We start from the raw sequence: 16,898 nt of genomic DNA on the forward strand, positions 1-16,898 counted from the left end.
AAATAAATAAATAAATAAATAATAACAACAACAAATAGAAGAAGAAGAAGAAGAATAGAAAAATAATAATAGAAGAGTAATATAATAGTAATGCTGTATTGTCTCCACCCCCTGGCACGGGATTGGCTGCCGCACAAGGGCCATTGTGACGTCACGGGCGGCAGGGAGGGAGGGAGGCGCCCCCTTGTGGCCAAAGCGAGGCCCCGAAAAAGGCGAGTTTCCCCGCCGGGCGAGGCTTCGCTGCCATTGGCCGCCCTCTGCTGCCGCCCGGTGGCCGCTTCCCGGAACTGCACCGGCCACATTGGGAATTAAAGGGGAAACTCCAAGCACTTTCGTTTCTTCTGAGCCTCGTCGGGGGGCGAAAGCGAAATGAAAGCGAAACAAACAGCCATGGAAGGGGCGCAGGAGGACGGAGGGGAGACCCAGGCCTGCAAGAACTGGTGAGAGGGGCCGAGAAGAGGGTCATCTGCAGGGAGGGATCGAAGGGTGCCTTTCCTCATGGACTGGGTTATGGAAAAAAAAGGGAATATAATAGGAATATAATAATAATATAATAGAATTGAGGCCTTCCAGTTTCGGGACACGGCCAGAGGGATCTAAGTGGGGAGTATTATTATTATTAGGAATAGAATAATAATAATAATAATAATAATAATAGAAAATTGAATTACTGGAATTAGAATAATAATAATAATGAGAATAATAGAATTGAGGCCTTCCAGTTTCGGGACACGGCCAGAAGGATCTAAGTGGGGAGTATTATTATTAGGAATAGGAATAATAATAATAATAATAATAATAATAATAGAAAATTGAATTACTGGAATTAGAATAATAATAATAATGAGAATAATAGAATTGAGGCCTTCCAGTTTCGGGACACGGCCAGAGGGATCTAAGTAGGGAGTATTATTATTAGGAATAGGAATAATAATAATAATAATAATAATAATAATAGAAAATTGAATTACTGGAATTAGAATAATAATAATAATATAAAATTGAATTATTGGAAGTAGAATAATAATAAATAGAATAATAATAATAATAATAATAATAATATAAAATTGAATTATTGGAATTAGAATAATAATAAATAGAATAATAATAATAAAATAATAACATAATATTAATAAAGAGATTAATAGAATTGAGGCCTTCCAGTTTCGGGACACGGCCAGAGGGATCTAAGTGGGGAGTATTATTATTAGGAATAGGAATAATAATAATAATAATAATAATAATAGAAAATTGAATTACTGGAATTAGAATAATAATAATAATATAAAATTGAATTATTGGAATAATAATAATAATAATAATAATAAATAGAATAATAATATTAATATAAAATTGAATTACTGGAAAGAATAATAATATATAGAATAATAATAATAATAATAATAATATAATAAAGAGAATAATAGAATTGAGGCCTTCCAGTTTCGGGACACGGCCAGAGGGATCTAAGTGGGGAGTATTATTATTAGGAATAGAATAATAATAATAATAACAATAATAATAATAGAAAATTGAATTACTGGAATTAGAATAATAATAAATAGAATAATAATAATAATAGAAAATTGAATTACTGGAATTAGAATAATAATACTATATAATTGAATTATTGGAATAATAATAATAATAATAAATAGAATAATAATATTAATATAAAATTGAATTATTGGAATGATAATAATAATAATAATAATAATAATAATAATAATAATATAATAAAGAGAATAATAGAATTGATGCCTTCCAGTTTCAGGACACAGCCAGAGGGATCTAAGTGTCGAGTATTATTATTATTAGGAATAGAATAATAATAATAGAAAATAATAATAGAAAATTGAATTACTGGAATTATAATAATAATAAATGAAATAACAATTATAATATAATAATAAAGATAATAATAATAAAAATAATAGAAAATAATAATAGAAAATGAAATTACTGGAATTAGAATAATAATAAGTAGAATAATAATAATAAATAAAATAAAAATAACAATATAACAATATATTAATTCCCCCTCCCTGCTCGGCCAAAGGGGTCAGACCAGGTGACTCATGGGGTCAGTAATAATAATAATAATAATAATAATAATAATAATAATAATAGTAATTCTCCCTGCTCGGCCGAAGGGGTGAGAGTAGGTGACCCTTGCAGTCCGAAGTCTATGCTGACGAAATCGTATTGACCGCAACCTCCGTCTCTCTCTGTCGGTCCCAGCGGCCGTGGGGTCTCGGCCCCCAACCTGGCCCTGCACGAGGCCCACTGCCTGCGCTTCCTGTCCGTGTGCCCCGAGTGCGAGGAGACCGTGGCCCTGAGGGACCTGGAGGGACACGTGGCCGCCGCCCACCGCCAGGTCGGAGCCCATGGGGTCAGGGGAGGGGAGGGGAGGGGGGGTCGCCCTGGGGTCGCCCGGTGCTGACCCCTGCCCTCTTCCAGGTCCGGTGCCCGCTCTGCCATCAGGCCATGCAGCAGTTCCGGATGGAGCAACACCAGGTAAGGAGGACCCATGCAATCCCTCCCGACAGATGGCCATCCAGCCAGAAACAGGTGGTCATTGGTACGAGTAATATATAAAGAGGGGTGTCATTATCATAATAATAGTAATAATAATTATATAACAATTATCAGAACAAATGCAATTAAGGCCAAGATTGAAAAATCAGCTGATGACCCAAAATGCAGACTGTGCAAGGAAGCCGACGAAACCATGGATCATATCCTCAGCTGCTGTAAGAAAATCGCACAGACAGACTACAAACAGAGGCACAACTATGTGGCCCAAATGATCCATTGGAACTTATGCCTCAAGTACCAAAGAACTGGTGGGATCACAAACCTGCAAAAGTCTTGGAAAATGAGCACGCAAAAATACTGTGGGACTTCCGAATCCAGACTGACAAAGTTATGGAACACAACACACCAGACATCACAGTTGTGGAAAAGAAAAAGGTTTGGATCATTGATGTTGCCATCCCAGGTGACAGTCGCATAGATGAAAAACAACAGGAAAAACTCAGCCGCTATCAGGACCTCAAGATTGAACTTCAAAGACTCTGGCAGGAACCAGTGCAGGTGGTCCCGGTGGTGATGGGCACATTGGGTGCCGTGCCAAAAGATCTCAGCCGGCATTTGGAAACAACAGGCATTGACAAAATTACGATCTGCCAACTGCAAAAGGCCACCCTACTGGGATCTGCAGCATCATCTGAAAATACATCACACAGTCCTAGACACTTGGGAAGTGTTCGACTTGTGGTTTTGCGAAACGAAATCCAGCATATCTGTCTTGTTTGCTGTGCCATACAACGTCGTTGTGTTGATAATAATAATAATAATAATATTATAATTCTAGAGCTGGAAGAAACACCCGACCCCTCCCGACAGATGACCATCCAGCCATAGACGAGTAATATTTATATAGAGGGGGTATCATAATAATAATAGTAATAATAATATAATAATAATCATAATAATTCTAGAGCTGTAAGAAACCACCTGATCCCTCCTGACAGATGACCATCCAGCCAAAGACAATAATATATAGAGAGGGGTGTCATAATATTAACAATAGTAATAATGATAATTATTATTATAATATAATAATAATAATTCTAGAGCTGGAAGACACCACCCGACCCCTCCCGACAGATGGCCACCCTGCCTCCTCATAATAATAACGCCGTCCCTGCGCTCCCTTTCCCGAGGCGGAGGAGTGTCCGGAGCGGCCGTCCACCTGCGGCTACTGTGACCTGGGTCTGCCCTTTGGCCGCCTGGCCGACCACCGGGATGTCTGTGGGAGCCGGACCGAGCGCTGCTGGGACTGCGGTCAGTACGTCCTGCTGCGGGACCGAGAGGGACACGGGCCACACTGCCACGGCCGGGGCCACACCACACGTAAGCGCAACGCGGCCGGTCAGTCGGTCAGTCGGTCAGTCTGGTTGAGGGCGGTGTTTCTGCTTTTGGGAAGGCTTTGGGTCTCTCTTCTCTCCCGCAGAAGCCAAGACCGTCCTCTGCCCTCAGGGCCAGCGCCGGGTCCCCCAGGAAGAACACCTCCAGCACCTGGTAGGTCAGGAGGAAGGACAGAGAGAAGTGCTGCCCAATGGGACCGCTCTCCCTTAGATTGGGTTTCCTTAAACCCTTGGTGACGGGGAAGGTATTGCAGCCCTTTGGCTTCCTTGGCACCCTTGGACTGAATAACAACAATAATAATAATAATAATAATAATAATAATAATAATAATAATAATTACAATAATAATAATATAACGTAATAAAGTATAATACTAATGATAATATACTAATAATAATAATGTAATACAATATAATGCTTTTTTCCCTTAGATTGAGTTTCCTTAAACCCTTGGTGATGGGGAAGGTATTGCAGCCCTTTGGCTTCCTTGGCACCCTTGGACTGACTAATAATAATAATGTAATGTAATAAAGTATAATACTAATGATAATATACTAATAATAATAATGTAATACAGTATAATGCTTTTTTCCCTTAGATTGAGTTTCCTTAAACCCTTGGTGATGGGGAAGGTATTGCAGCCCATTGGCTTCCTTGGCACCCTTGGACTGAATAATAATAATAATAATAATAATAATAATAATAATAATAATATAATGTAATAAAGTATAATACTAATGATAATATACTAATAATAATAATAATAATGTAATACAATATAATGCTTTTTTCCCTTAGATTGGGTTTCCTTAAACCCTTGGTGATGGGGAAGGTATTGCAGCCCTTTGGCTTCCTTGGCACCCTTGGACTGAATAATAATAATTATTATTATTATTATAATAACAATAATAATAATAATATAACGTAATAAAGTATAATACTAATGATAATATACTAATAATAATAATGTTATACAATATAATGCTTTTTTTCCTTAGATTGAGTTTCCTTAAACCCTTGGTGATTGTCACGACCCAGGCTGCAGAGCACCAATAACCATACACAGAGGCCAGAATCTATCTAATATCTTTATTGTAGGAATATATAAAGTTAATAAAAACAAGTGTAGAAAATAGTCCAGAATTAGACCTTTCAGGAAAGGTCAGAATTAGTCCAAAAAAGCAATGTCCAATAAGAAATATTAAGGACCAAAGTTGTAATCCAATAACCGAAACACTCACTTTGCCAAGCAAAGTGAGGGGAGATGACAAGGTCCTTTAGTCCATGAAACTTGAGCGAGGCTAGGAAATAACTTGATACTTGAAACAAGGCTTGAACGTGGAACAAGGTAACTAAGAACAAGAACAAGGTCCGTGGAATAACTTGATAAATCCGTGGAACAAGGCAAGGATTGATCCTGGGAAACAAGGCAAGGTCCGTAGATAAACAAAGGCTGGGAAGCAAGGCGAAGGCTGGATAGCTAGGCAAGGCTTGAGCAGGAGCGAGGCTTGAATCGGAGCGCGCTGTCCAGACACAACTCGCTCCGTAGGCTGACGAATTGACTCCGCGAAGTTACTACGCGGGTAAAACACCTAAATAGAGTCTAGCTTTCCCGCCGAAGCAGTTCTCTGGGAATCAGAACCGAAAGCTAACTCTGAGACCAGATGTGAGACTCCCCAAAGATTCTCACGAGAAGCAGTCTTAATTGGCCACATTCTTAGCTGCAATCCTCGCACTCCTGCGCGAAGCTGAATCCAAACTTCTCTGTTGTTTACAAAACTCCCGGCGCAAGAATACGGGAGAAGTAGGCTCTGGGCTTGTTTGACATACTTCTGGGAGACAACTTTCTTGCAGGTGCAAGGTTCCCAGATCTGCCTGGGAAAGATCTGGCTGAGAGGAATCCAGTTCAGACTGGGAAGGTAAAAAACCCAAGTTTTCATCTTCATCAGGAATTACAATGTCCTGAGCAGGACTACAAGGCCCATGGGTCATCACACTATCCCCCTCCTCAAGGCCCCTCCCAAACTGGGGCCCTCTCCCCGAGGCGCGAGGTCGTGGTTTGGTGGGATAGGTCTGATGAAAGCGACGGGTTAGATCAGGAGCATGGACTGTGGAGGCGTCTTCCCAAGAGCGTTCCTCAGGGCCAAAACCCACCCAGTCAATGAGATATTGTAGGCGGCGGCGGTGAAAGCGAGAATCCAAAATGTCCTCAACCTCGAACTCCTCCTCCCCATTCATCAAAACAGGAGGGGGGGCCGGTTGGTCTGTATCAGGTCGCACACCATCCGCCGGAAGGAGCAGGGAACGGTGAAACACGGGGTGAATGCGCATTGAACGCGGAAGTTGGAGTTTGAAAGTCACGGGGTTTAATTGCGCCACCACTGGATAGGGGCCAATGAAACGGGCATCTAACTTCCGGCAAGGGCGGTGGGAGGGCAGAAAGCGAGTGGACAGGAAAACCCGATCTCCTACCTTGATTTCGGGGCCCGGCTGGCGATGTTTGTCAGCGTGGCGTTTATAGTCCTCCTTGGCTTGGTCCAGTTGCTGGAGCAAAAGTTGTTGCACCGCTGTGAGTTCCTGCAGCCAATCCTCTGCTGCGGGAACCTCTGAAGTTTCAATGACAGGGGGGAAGAAACGTGGATGGAAGCCGTAGTTTGCAAAGAACGGCGTTTCTTTTGTAGAAGCTTGAACTCCATTGTTGTAGGCAAACTCAGACAGTGGTAACAGAGAAGCCCAATTGTCCTGTTGATAGTTTACATAACAGCGAAGATACTGCTCCAAAGTGGCATTGGTGCGCTCCGTTTGCCCATCTGTTTGGGGATGATGAGCTGAAGATAAGCGAGAGTCTATGCCCAATAGTTTTTGTAGTGCCTTCCAAAAACGAGAGGTGAATTGAGATCCACGGTCTGTGACTAAACTCTTGGGCAATCCATGTAGTCTGAAAACATGTTGAAGAAATAGATCCGCAGTTTCCTTGGCCGTGGGGAGGCCTTCGCAGGGAATGAAATGGGCTAACTTGGTGAATAGGTCCACCACCACTAAGATCGTGGTGAATCCACAGGAAGGTGGTAGGTCAGTGATGAAATCCGCGGAAATTATTTCCCATGGGCGAGATGGGGTAGGAAGGGGGTGTAAAAGCCCTGAGGGCTTCTCCCTTCGTATCTTGGAGCGCTGGCATACTGGGCAGGTGTTGACATATTTTTCCACATCCTTGCGGATCTTGGGCCACCAAAAATCCCTTAGGATCAAATGCATAGTTTTAAATAGTCCGAAGTGTCCTGCTGGTTTGCAGTCATGACACAGACGAAGCGCTTTTTCCCTGCCCGGTCCGGGTGGGATATAAACATGATTTCTATAGCAGAGCAGCCCATCTTTAAGCGAAAAGGGAAAATGCAGACCTTGGCGAAGTTGGTCCTGCGCCCAGGCATCTGCTTGCTGACTAGCCCTGATTTCTTGAGCACAGATGGGTCCTGGAGTAGGGGAAGTTGAACCAATGGGAATGGATTTGGTGTTCCCCACCGTGAGCGTGGCAAAGTTCTCAGGTTGTAGCAGTTGGGATTCAAAGGTCTCCTTGCGTCCTGCAGCGTATTCCGGTTTACGTGACAGGGCGTCTGCTTGCTTGGTTTGAGCTGGGGTCACATAATGGATCTGGAAGTTGAAACGTTCAAAGAATAAAGCCCAACGTTGCTGCCTCTGATTTAGTTTGCGGGCAGTTCTTAGATGTTCTAGATTACGATGATCAGTGTGGACTTCAATGGGAAATTTGGCCCCTTCTAGCCAATGTCTCCAAGTTTCAAAGGCTGCCTTTATGGCCAGTAGTTCTTTTTCCCAAATGGTGTAATTCCTCTCTGGTGTGGTTAGTTGACGAGAATAAAAGGCACAGGGGTGGAGGTGATCTCCCACCGGTTGTAAGAGTACAGCCCCAATTGCCACATCAGAGGCGTCCGCTTGCACCACAAAAGGGGTTCCAGGATTTGGGTGCTGTAGAATTGGCTGGGAGGTGAATAGTTTCTTTAGTTGCTGGAACCCTTTCTCTGCTTGATCAGTCCAGCGGAAAGGCTGCTTTCCACGGATGCAGCTAGTGATGGGGTCGGACCAGCGGGCAAAATCTGGAATGAACTTGCGGTAGTAGTTCGCGAACCCCAAGAAACGCTGCACCTCTTTCTTGTTAGTTGGCGCCCGCCATTCCAATACTGCTGAAACTTTGGCTGGATCCATGGAAAGCCCTAGAGGCGAGATGCGGTAACCAAGGAAATCTACCTCTTGTAGATCAAAAGCGCATTTTTCCAGCTTGGCATAAAGTCCATGATCCCGCAATCGTTGTAACACCATTTTGACGTGGTTCTCATGTTCTGATTGTGATCTGGAAAACACCAAAAAATCGTCCAGGTAGATTATCAAGAACCTGTTTAGATAGTCCTGAAAAATGTCATTGACAAAATGCTGGAACGTTGCGGGGGCTCCGCATAAACCGAAATTCATAACTCGGGACTCAAATAATCCGAATTTGGTCTGGAAGGCGGTCTTCCACTCGTCCCCTTCCCTGATGCGAACTAAGTTGTAAGCCCCCCGAAGATCCAGCTTGGTGTAAACCTTGGCTCCTCGAAGCCGATCCAGTAGATCCGAGATTAAGGGCAGGGGATAGCTGTTCCGCTTGGTGATATTGTTCAATGCTCTGTAGTCCATCACCAAGCGTAGTTCCCCTGACTTCTTCTTCACAAACATCACTGGGGAGGCGGCTGGGGATTGAGAGGGTCTGATGAATCCCTTGCGAAGGTTTGTCTCTAGGAATTCCCTGAGAGCTTCTTGCTCTGGTTCAGTCAGGGAGTAGAGATGCCCTCGCGGGATCGGGGCCCCCTCCACCAAGTCAATGGCACAGTCATAAGGTCTATGTGGGGGTAATTTTTCGGCTTCTTTCTCATTGAATACATCCCAATACTCGGAGTACTTCTTTGGCAAGGTGATGATGGGCTCGGTGTCTGTGGCGTGGCATACCTTGGCTACGAGGCAATGGTTTTGGCAGTACGGTGAAGCAAACTGCAGTTCTCTGTTGGACCAGGAGATGTTAGGGTCGTGGAGAGTCAGCCATGGAATTCCCAAAATCACAGGGAAATGGGGGACCTCGGTAACAAAGAAGGAAATCTCTTCCATATGTTCCCTTATCCACATCCTGGTGGGTTCCGACCACTGACTTACGGGGCCCGTCTTGAGGGGACGGCCGTCTATGGCTTGCACCACACGGGCATTCTTGAAATCATGATATTGTAATCCCAGAGAGTCGGCATACTCTCTATCGATGAAATTGTTGGTAGCTCCAGAGTCTATCATGGCGTGGATCATGACGGGTCCCCTTTTTGCTGACCATAATGTGACCACGAGAAGGAACAGGACCCCGGTTGGCGGCTCTTGGATGGATTTTTTGACCGGGTTGGCGAGCCTCTCTACACCCGGTCGTTGGCTTCCCCCGCCGGCTGTGTGCCAGTCGGCTCAGACGCCTTCGTCTCCGTGGAGGACGCCGCCGCAAGACGGGCGGCAGGCTTCCCTTTGGCTGGGCACTCTCTGGCGAAGTGGCCCCCGTTCCCGCAGTACCAGCAGAGGTTTAAGCGTTGACGACGGGCCTTCTCGGCGGCATCTAGTCTGGGACGCACATTGCCCAACTGCATCGGCACCTCCTCGCTCCCTCTGGGGTATGGGGTTGGCGGTGGGGGTCTCCACACCGGACGTGGCTGAACGCTGGCGGGAGCGGGGGGTTTTGCCCCGGCTCTACTGCCCTGGCCTCGAACCCACTGTTTCCTGTTGGCAATCATGACTTCAGCCCGTAAACATTGATCAATGAGTGCCTCGAGGGTCTGGGGAGGATCCACCTTGGAGATTTCTTCCAGCATTTCAATGTTGAGACCCTCCCGGAATTGTCCCCTGAGGGCTACATCGTTCCAGCCGGTGTTGTGGGCCAGCACTCGGAACTCGGCTATATACTGAGACATAGGTCTGTCTCCTTGGAAAAGGCGACGGAGTTTGTGACCGGCTGCCTCCAAATTGTCCTCGATTCCCCAAGTCTCCTTGAGGTGGTCCAAGAAGTGTTGCGCTGATCTTAGGTGTGGAGAGGCTTGGTCGAACAGTGCCGTCGCCCAGCTGGCCGCTGGCCCGTCTAGAAGACTGTAAACCCATGCCACTTTGATGTCTTCTTGGGGAAACTCGGCAGCACGGGCCTCCAGATAAGCTTGGCATTGGCGACGGAAAACATGAACCTTAGAAGCTTCTCCAGTAAACTTGGTTGGCAACGCCATGGCCGGAAGACGAACACCGCGTTCCTTCAAACCCCTTATTTCTCCATCCTGTGCATTGAGCTTATCGCGGATTCGGTCCACCTCTTCCTTGTCGATGGTGTAGGTAATCGGCTGGCCGCTCGGCCCAGGTACGACTCCGGTCGACATTCTGGCCGAGGTTAATTGGTGCTTAGGGTGGCGGAGTCAAACTGTCACGACCCAGGCTGCAGAGCACCAATAACCATACACAGAGGCCAGAATCTATCTAATATCTTTATTGTAGGAATATATAAAGTTAATAAAAACAAGTGTAGAAAATAGTCCAGAATTAGACCTTTCAGGAAAGGTCAGAATTAGTCCAAAAAAGCAATGTCCAATAAGAAATATTAAGGACCAAAGTTGTAATCCAATAACCGAAACACTCACTTTGCCAAGCAAAGTGAGGGGAGATGACAAGGTCCTTTAGTCCATGAAACTTGAGCGAGGCTAGGAAATAACTTGATACTTGAAACAAGGCTTGAACGTGGAACAAGGTAACTAAGAACAAGAACAAGGTCCGTGGAATAACTTGATAAATCCGTGGAACAAGGCAAGGATTGATCCTGGGAAACAAGGCAAGGTCCGTAGATAAACAAAGGCTGGGAAGCAAGGCGAAGGCTGGATAGCTAGGCAAGGCTTGAGCAGGAGCGAGGCTTGAATCGGAGCGCGCTGTCCAGACACAACTCGCTCCGTAGGCTGACGAATTGACTCCGCGAAGTTACTACGCGGGTATAACACCTAAATAGAGTCTAGCTTTCCCGCCGAAGCAGTTCTCTGGGAATCAGAACCGAAAGCTAACTCTGAGACCAGATGTGAGACTCCCCAAAGATTCTCACGAGAAGCAGTCTTAATTGGCCACATTCTTAGCTGCAATCCTCGCACTCCTGCGCGAAGCTGAATCCAAACTTCTCTGTTGTTTACAAAACTCCCGGCGCAAGAATACGGGAGAAGTAGGCTCTGGGCTTGTTTGACATACTTCTGGGAGACAACTTTCTTGCAGGTGCAAGGTTCCCAGATCTGCCTGGGAAAGATCTGGCTGAGAGGAATCCAGTTCAGACTGGGAAGGTAAAAAACCCAAGTTTTCATCTTCATCAGGAATTACAATGTCCTGAGCAGGACTACAAGGCCCATGGGTCATCACAGTGATGGGGAAGGTATTGCAGCCCTTTGGCTTCCTTGGCACCCTTGGACTGAATTATAACAACAGCAACTACATAATAATAATAATAATAATAATAATAATAATAATAATAATAATAATAATAATATGTAATAAAGTATAATACTAAAGATAATATAATGTAATAAAATATAATACTAATGATAATATACTACTAATAATAATGTAATACAATATAATGCAAATAATATAACAATATAATATAATACAGAGGAGCCCCGGTGGCGAAATGCGTTAAAGCACTGAGCTAGAGACCGAAAGGTCCCAGGTTCAAATCCCAGGAGTGGAACGAGCGCCCGCTGTTAGCCCCAGCTCCTGCCAACCTAGCAGTTTGAAAACATGCCATGTGAGTAGATAAATAGGTACTGCTCCGGCGGGAAAGTAACAGCACTCCATGCAGTCATGCCAGTGGCCACATGACCTTGGAGGTGTCTACGGACAACGCTGGCTCTTTGGCTTAGAAATGGAGATGAGCACCAACCCCCAGAGTCAGACACGACTGGACTTAATGTCAGGGGAAAACCTTGACCCTTGACCTTAACTACCACCAATCCCTCAATACTTTATTTCCCAGAACACCAGACTTCGCCACAGCAACGCGTGGCCGGGCACAGCTAGTATATATATATAAAAGGCTTTTGGCATCACGGCGACTCACAAAACAACAAAACCCAACACCCCCCAAACTCTAAAATTGGCAAGACAATCCATCATCCCTGCCTCCAGTAAGATACAACACAATCACACAAAAAACACAATCACAACACCAAAAAAAGGCCAAAACCCACAACAGGCAATGTACGCATGCGCGCGGAACTCAAAGTATTTTTCGGGACAGGGACCATGGGCGGGAACTTCTACTATTCTTATTGCCATGTTTTCTGTATTTTGTAATATATATATATAATACAAAATAATAAATACAGCCAGACATTGGAGCTGCAAGGATATTCAGTGCAATTCAACCACACCAATAAAAGATTAACTTTCATAAAAGGCGACCAGGCTTTGAAACAGTGATACTACTCTGAAGCTGACCAACCAAAGATTTCCCCTAGATAGCAAGCACCCAGGCTTTGAACCACTGAGGCTATTCATTACAATTCTACCCCCCTAAAAGGCAACTACCTAACCTTCCAAGCAACAAGCCTATTCCTTTCTATTCCACCTCACCAAACAAGGATTCCCATAAGAAAATGGCCAGGCTTTCAGGCTACAAAGCTATTCACTGTTATTCCACCTACCTAACAAAGAATTCCCATACGCCACAGCAACAATAGTACAATATAATACTAATGATAATATACTACTAATAACGTAATACAATATAATGCTAATAATATAGAAATAATATAATGTCATACAATGTAATACCAATAATAATATAATACAATATAATACTAATGATAATATACTACTAATAACGTAATACAATATAATGCTAATAATATAGTAATAATATAATGTCATACAATGTAATACCAATAATAATAATGTAATACAATATAATGCCATTTGCTTGATTCTATCCGCCTGCTCCTCATTGAGGACTACAGGGTTGAGTTCTGACCGGTTGACCCTTGACCGCTCCTCCTCCCCAGGACCAGTGCTGCCCACTCCCGGGGCTCCTGGGGGGGCTCAGCACCAGGGAGGCGGCGGTGGCCGTCCGGCCCAAGAAGAGGTCCCAGGACCCCCCCGGGCGGCTGGGCCGGCCTTCCTTCAAGCCCCCCAAGGGGGGCAGGAGGGCCCTGGGACCCCTCGACCCCGAGGCCGGAGAGAGCGAGGACGCCTACGACCGCCTGGACAGCTGCTCCCGCTGCAACATCCTCCTCCCCGGACCCACGCTCAGGAAGCACCAGGTACTTGCTCAGAGTCTTGGTCACACCGTTTGCAGAGACTTCATCTCGTTCCTCCACCCTGTTCATGCCCGCCTTTCTCGTCTCCCTTTCAGAGGAAATGTCAGGGACAAGTGCTGCGGAGAAGTCCCCGCTTCCTGGGCAAAGAAGGTAAGCACGGCCGCTGCCTTTCCTCCTTCCCTGTTGAAGGGGTCACTGAACCAGAGTGACTCCATTTTAGAATGGCTGTCTGCTTGAAACCAGAGATCAGTCTCTCTTCTGGGAATAAAGATAAAATTTGCAACTTGCTGTCTTGTGACAAGATAGCATGTGTCCTGTATGTTTAGCAAGAATCAGTTGTGGTTAAGCTAGTGGTCAGCCGATTCTGAGAAATGTATGAAATACATGTACCATTGCCTATCCTGATGAAATGTTCTACAGTTCGTGGTGAGCTACATCCTGGAGTTGTTTACAGGTCAGGATGTGCCTGCCCACCACAAACTGTGCTGGTGGTTTTTCCAGTAAACCCAGTCCAGAATGAGGAACTAGAAATGTGATAAACAAGTAGGGTATAAAAGACCCCGAGCAGATTCGTTCGGGGCAGACAATTTTTGCCAGCTTCACTGCTGTGTCGCTGCTGTCTGTCGGTAGCTACCTAAAATAAAGGTGTTTGTCCTCAACTTTATTGGTCTCCGAGTGGTGCTCATAGCGGCTTGGCAAACCCGGGGTTTTATGTGATTGGGGTACTCCCAAATCACCCCTTTCACTGTCTTTCCTATTCGAGATAAGAGATATCGCCCTGACACTGCTTGCCCTTTTGGCCCAGTTTCTTTTGGAGCCAACCCAAGATTATATCATTTATTTATTGTATGCGATCTTTTATGATTGACTTGTTTTTTATTGTTGATTGACTTGTTTTATTGCTTTGCTTTTATATGGTCTGATGTCCGAGCTTGGCCCCATGTCCCTTCGGGGAGATGGAGCGGGGTATAAAAGTAAAATTATTATTATTATTATTATCATCAATTTCTATGTCATAAAGACAGAGTATGCTCCAACTTTCCACTCCAAACTCGGGAACTCTGGTCCAGTCTAGGTACTGGTCAGTCTGGTCAAACTGGTCTGGAAGCGTGCTGGGCCCATAACCAAATTGTCAGAGTAAATCGCAGCGTAGCAGCAGTTGTATGTTGTCAATGGAGCGCACAACGAAGAAACTCCAGAACTCTGGTCCAGTCTAGGTACTGGTCAGTCTGGTCAGTCTGGTCTGGAAGCGTGCTGGGCCCATAACCAATTTGTCAGAGTAAATCGCTGCGTAGCAGCAGTTGTATGTTGTCAATGGAGCGCACAACAAAGAAACTCCAGAACTCTGGTCCAGTCTAGGTACTGGTCAGTCTGGTCAGTCTGGTCTGGAAGCGTGCTGGGCCCATAACCAAATTGTCAGAGTAAATCGCAGCGTAGCAGCAGTTGTATGTTGTCAATGGAGCGCACAACGAAGAAACTCCAGAACTCTGGTCCAGTCTAGGTACTGGTCAGTCTGGTCAAACTGGTCTGGAAGCGTGCTGGGCCCATAACCAATTTGTCAGAGTAAATCGCAGCATAGCAGCAGTTGTATGTTGTCAATGGAGCGCACAACGAAGAAACTCCAGAACTCTGGTCCAGTCTAGGTACTGGTCAGTCTGGTCAGTCTGGTCTGGAAGCGTGCTGGGCCCATAACCAAATTGTCAGAGTAAATCGCAGCGTAGCAGCAGTTGTATGTTGTCAATGGAGCGCACAACGAAGAAACTCCAGAACTCTGGTCCAGTCTAGGTACTGGTCAGTCTGGTCAAACTGGTCTGGAAGCGTGCTGGGCCCATAACCAATTTGTCAGAGTAAATTGCAGCATAGCAGCAGTTGTATGTTGTCAATGGAGCGCACAACGAAGAAACTCCAGAACTCTGGTCCAGTCTAGGTACTGGTCAGTCTGGTCAAACTGGTCTGGAAGCGTGCTGGGCCCATAACCAATTTGTCAGAGTAAATCGCAGCATAGCAGCAGTTGTATGTTGTCAATGGAGCACACAACGAAGAGACGTCAGAAACGACACAGCAAACAAGATGTATATGCTGGATTTCGTGTCACAAAATCACAAGTCGAACACTTCCCAAGTGTCTAGGACTGTGTGATGTATTATTATTATTATTATTATTATTATTATTATTATTATTATTATTATTATTATTATGACACAGCAAACAAGCTAGATATGCTGGATTTCGTGTCACAAAATCACAAGTCGAACACTTCCCAAGTGTCTAGGACTGTGTTATGTATTATTATTATTATTATTATTATTATTATGACACAGCAAACAAGATAGATATGCTGGATTTCGTATCACAGAATCACAAGTCGAACACTTCCCAAGTGTCTAGGACTGTGTGATGTATTATTATTATTATTACAGTACTAATTTTGCAATATAATGATACAATAAAATAATATATAATTCTAATATGCAATATAATAATAGTAGTTCAATACGCAGTAATGTTATGTAGTAATTACTGTATTTACGAATTTAGCACCAAAATATCAGAATGCATTGAAAACATTGACTACAAAAATGTGTTGGATAATCCAGAACGTTGCATAAGTGAGACTCTACTGTAATAATAATAATGTATTATATATATATATATATATATATATATATATATATATATATATATGCACATACATACACATACACATACATATATATATATATATACATATACATATACATATACATATATATATATATATATATATATATATATATATGCACTGTATGCATTTGTGTGTGTGTATGGAAGCCACAATCTGTATATCTAGGTCTTTGTCTCTCTATAATAATAATAATCTATATATATATATAAAAGAGTGATGGAATCCCGGCGACCGACAAAACAACAAAACTACAGGCCCCCCAACCTCGACATTTGACAACACAACCCGTCATCCACGCCTCTAGGTTGATACAACAAAAAGAAAAGAAAAATAAAGTCCTCATTAGAGGGAGAGGAATAATGGTTTTTATCCAGTTTGAAGGATAACTTGGTCTCCTAGCAACCCACTCAGCCCAGGGGACAGGCAGGCAGAGTTAGGCCTCACTTAGGCCTCTTCCACACAGCTAGTATAATATAATAATATAATATACATTATATTATATCGATTTCTCATCTTTGTCTTTCAGAGATGCCGAACCCCGCGGAAGAGAAGAGCTTGCAGTGAAACACACACACACACACGTGTACACAACTATTCAGCCCGACCGTTGGTGCCTCGTGTCCTGATGGAGAATAAAAGGAGTACCGTTTGCACCCGAGCCCGAATCTTGGTGATCATTGCGGGTCTTGAGGGTGGTTGGGAGGGCTGATATCAGACATTGTATGTCTTCTTAATGAGCACAAACTACGTTATCATCAGCATCTCTGGTATGTGAGAGCCCCTGTATAAATGGGCCAAAGAGAAGGTTCTGGTATTCTGTACAATAACACCTGTTATGTCATGATCTCCAATCTTTGACATCTCCGGTCGGCTGACAAAGAACAGATGCCAGCCATAAAACAGGCCAGCCATAAAACCTCAATGACCCTCTGGTATGTGAGCCCCTATATAAATGGGCC

General features: G+C 44.1%; 2 protein-coding genes across 2 annotated transcripts in view; one reads left to right on the top strand and one right to left on the bottom strand.

The window, feature by feature from the left end:
- The window catches only part of LOC134293027 (tectonic-like complex member MKS1), a 237,211-nt gene that overhangs the window by 195,551 nt on the left and 24,762 nt on the right, over positions 1-16,898 (bottom strand). The gene's annotated exons all lie outside the window — the stretch shown is intronic.
- On the top strand, positions 298-16,597 carry xaf1 (XIAP associated factor 1). Its single transcript, XM_062959247.1, has 8 exons — positions 298-440; positions 2,242-2,377; positions 2,461-2,517; positions 3,729-3,918; positions 4,019-4,086; positions 13,020-13,277; positions 13,370-13,424; positions 16,466-16,597. The coding sequence occupies exons 1-8, from the start codon at positions 370-372 to the stop codon at positions 16,501-16,503; spliced, it is 873 nt and encodes a 290-aa protein (XP_062815317.1). The 5' UTR covers positions 298-369; the 3' UTR covers positions 16,504-16,597.

This window comes from Anolis carolinensis, unplaced genomic scaffold, assembly GCF_035594765.1.
Source record: "Anolis carolinensis isolate JA03-04 unplaced genomic scaffold, rAnoCar3.1.pri scaffold_7, whole genome shotgun sequence".
In the NCBI taxonomy this organism is placed as follows: domain Eukaryota; kingdom Metazoa; phylum Chordata; class Lepidosauria; order Squamata; family Dactyloidae; genus Anolis; species Anolis carolinensis.

What these genes read in the sequence shown, in the direction of transcription:
- xaf1 (XM_062959247.1), top strand. Translation starts at nt 370, where the DNA reads ATGAAAGCGAAACAAACAGCCATGGAAGGGGCGCAGGAGGACGGAGGG. An exon ending in CGGCCGGGGCCACACCACAC is followed by an intron (nt 3,919 to 4,018) that starts GTAAGCGCAACG and finishes TCTCTCCCGCAG; the next exon opens with AAGCCAAGACCGTCCTCTGC. An exon ending in AAGAACACCTCCAGCACCTG is followed by an intron (nt 4,087 to 13,019) that starts GTAGGTCAGGAG and finishes CCTCCTCCCCAG; the next exon opens with GACCAGTGCTGCCCACTCCC.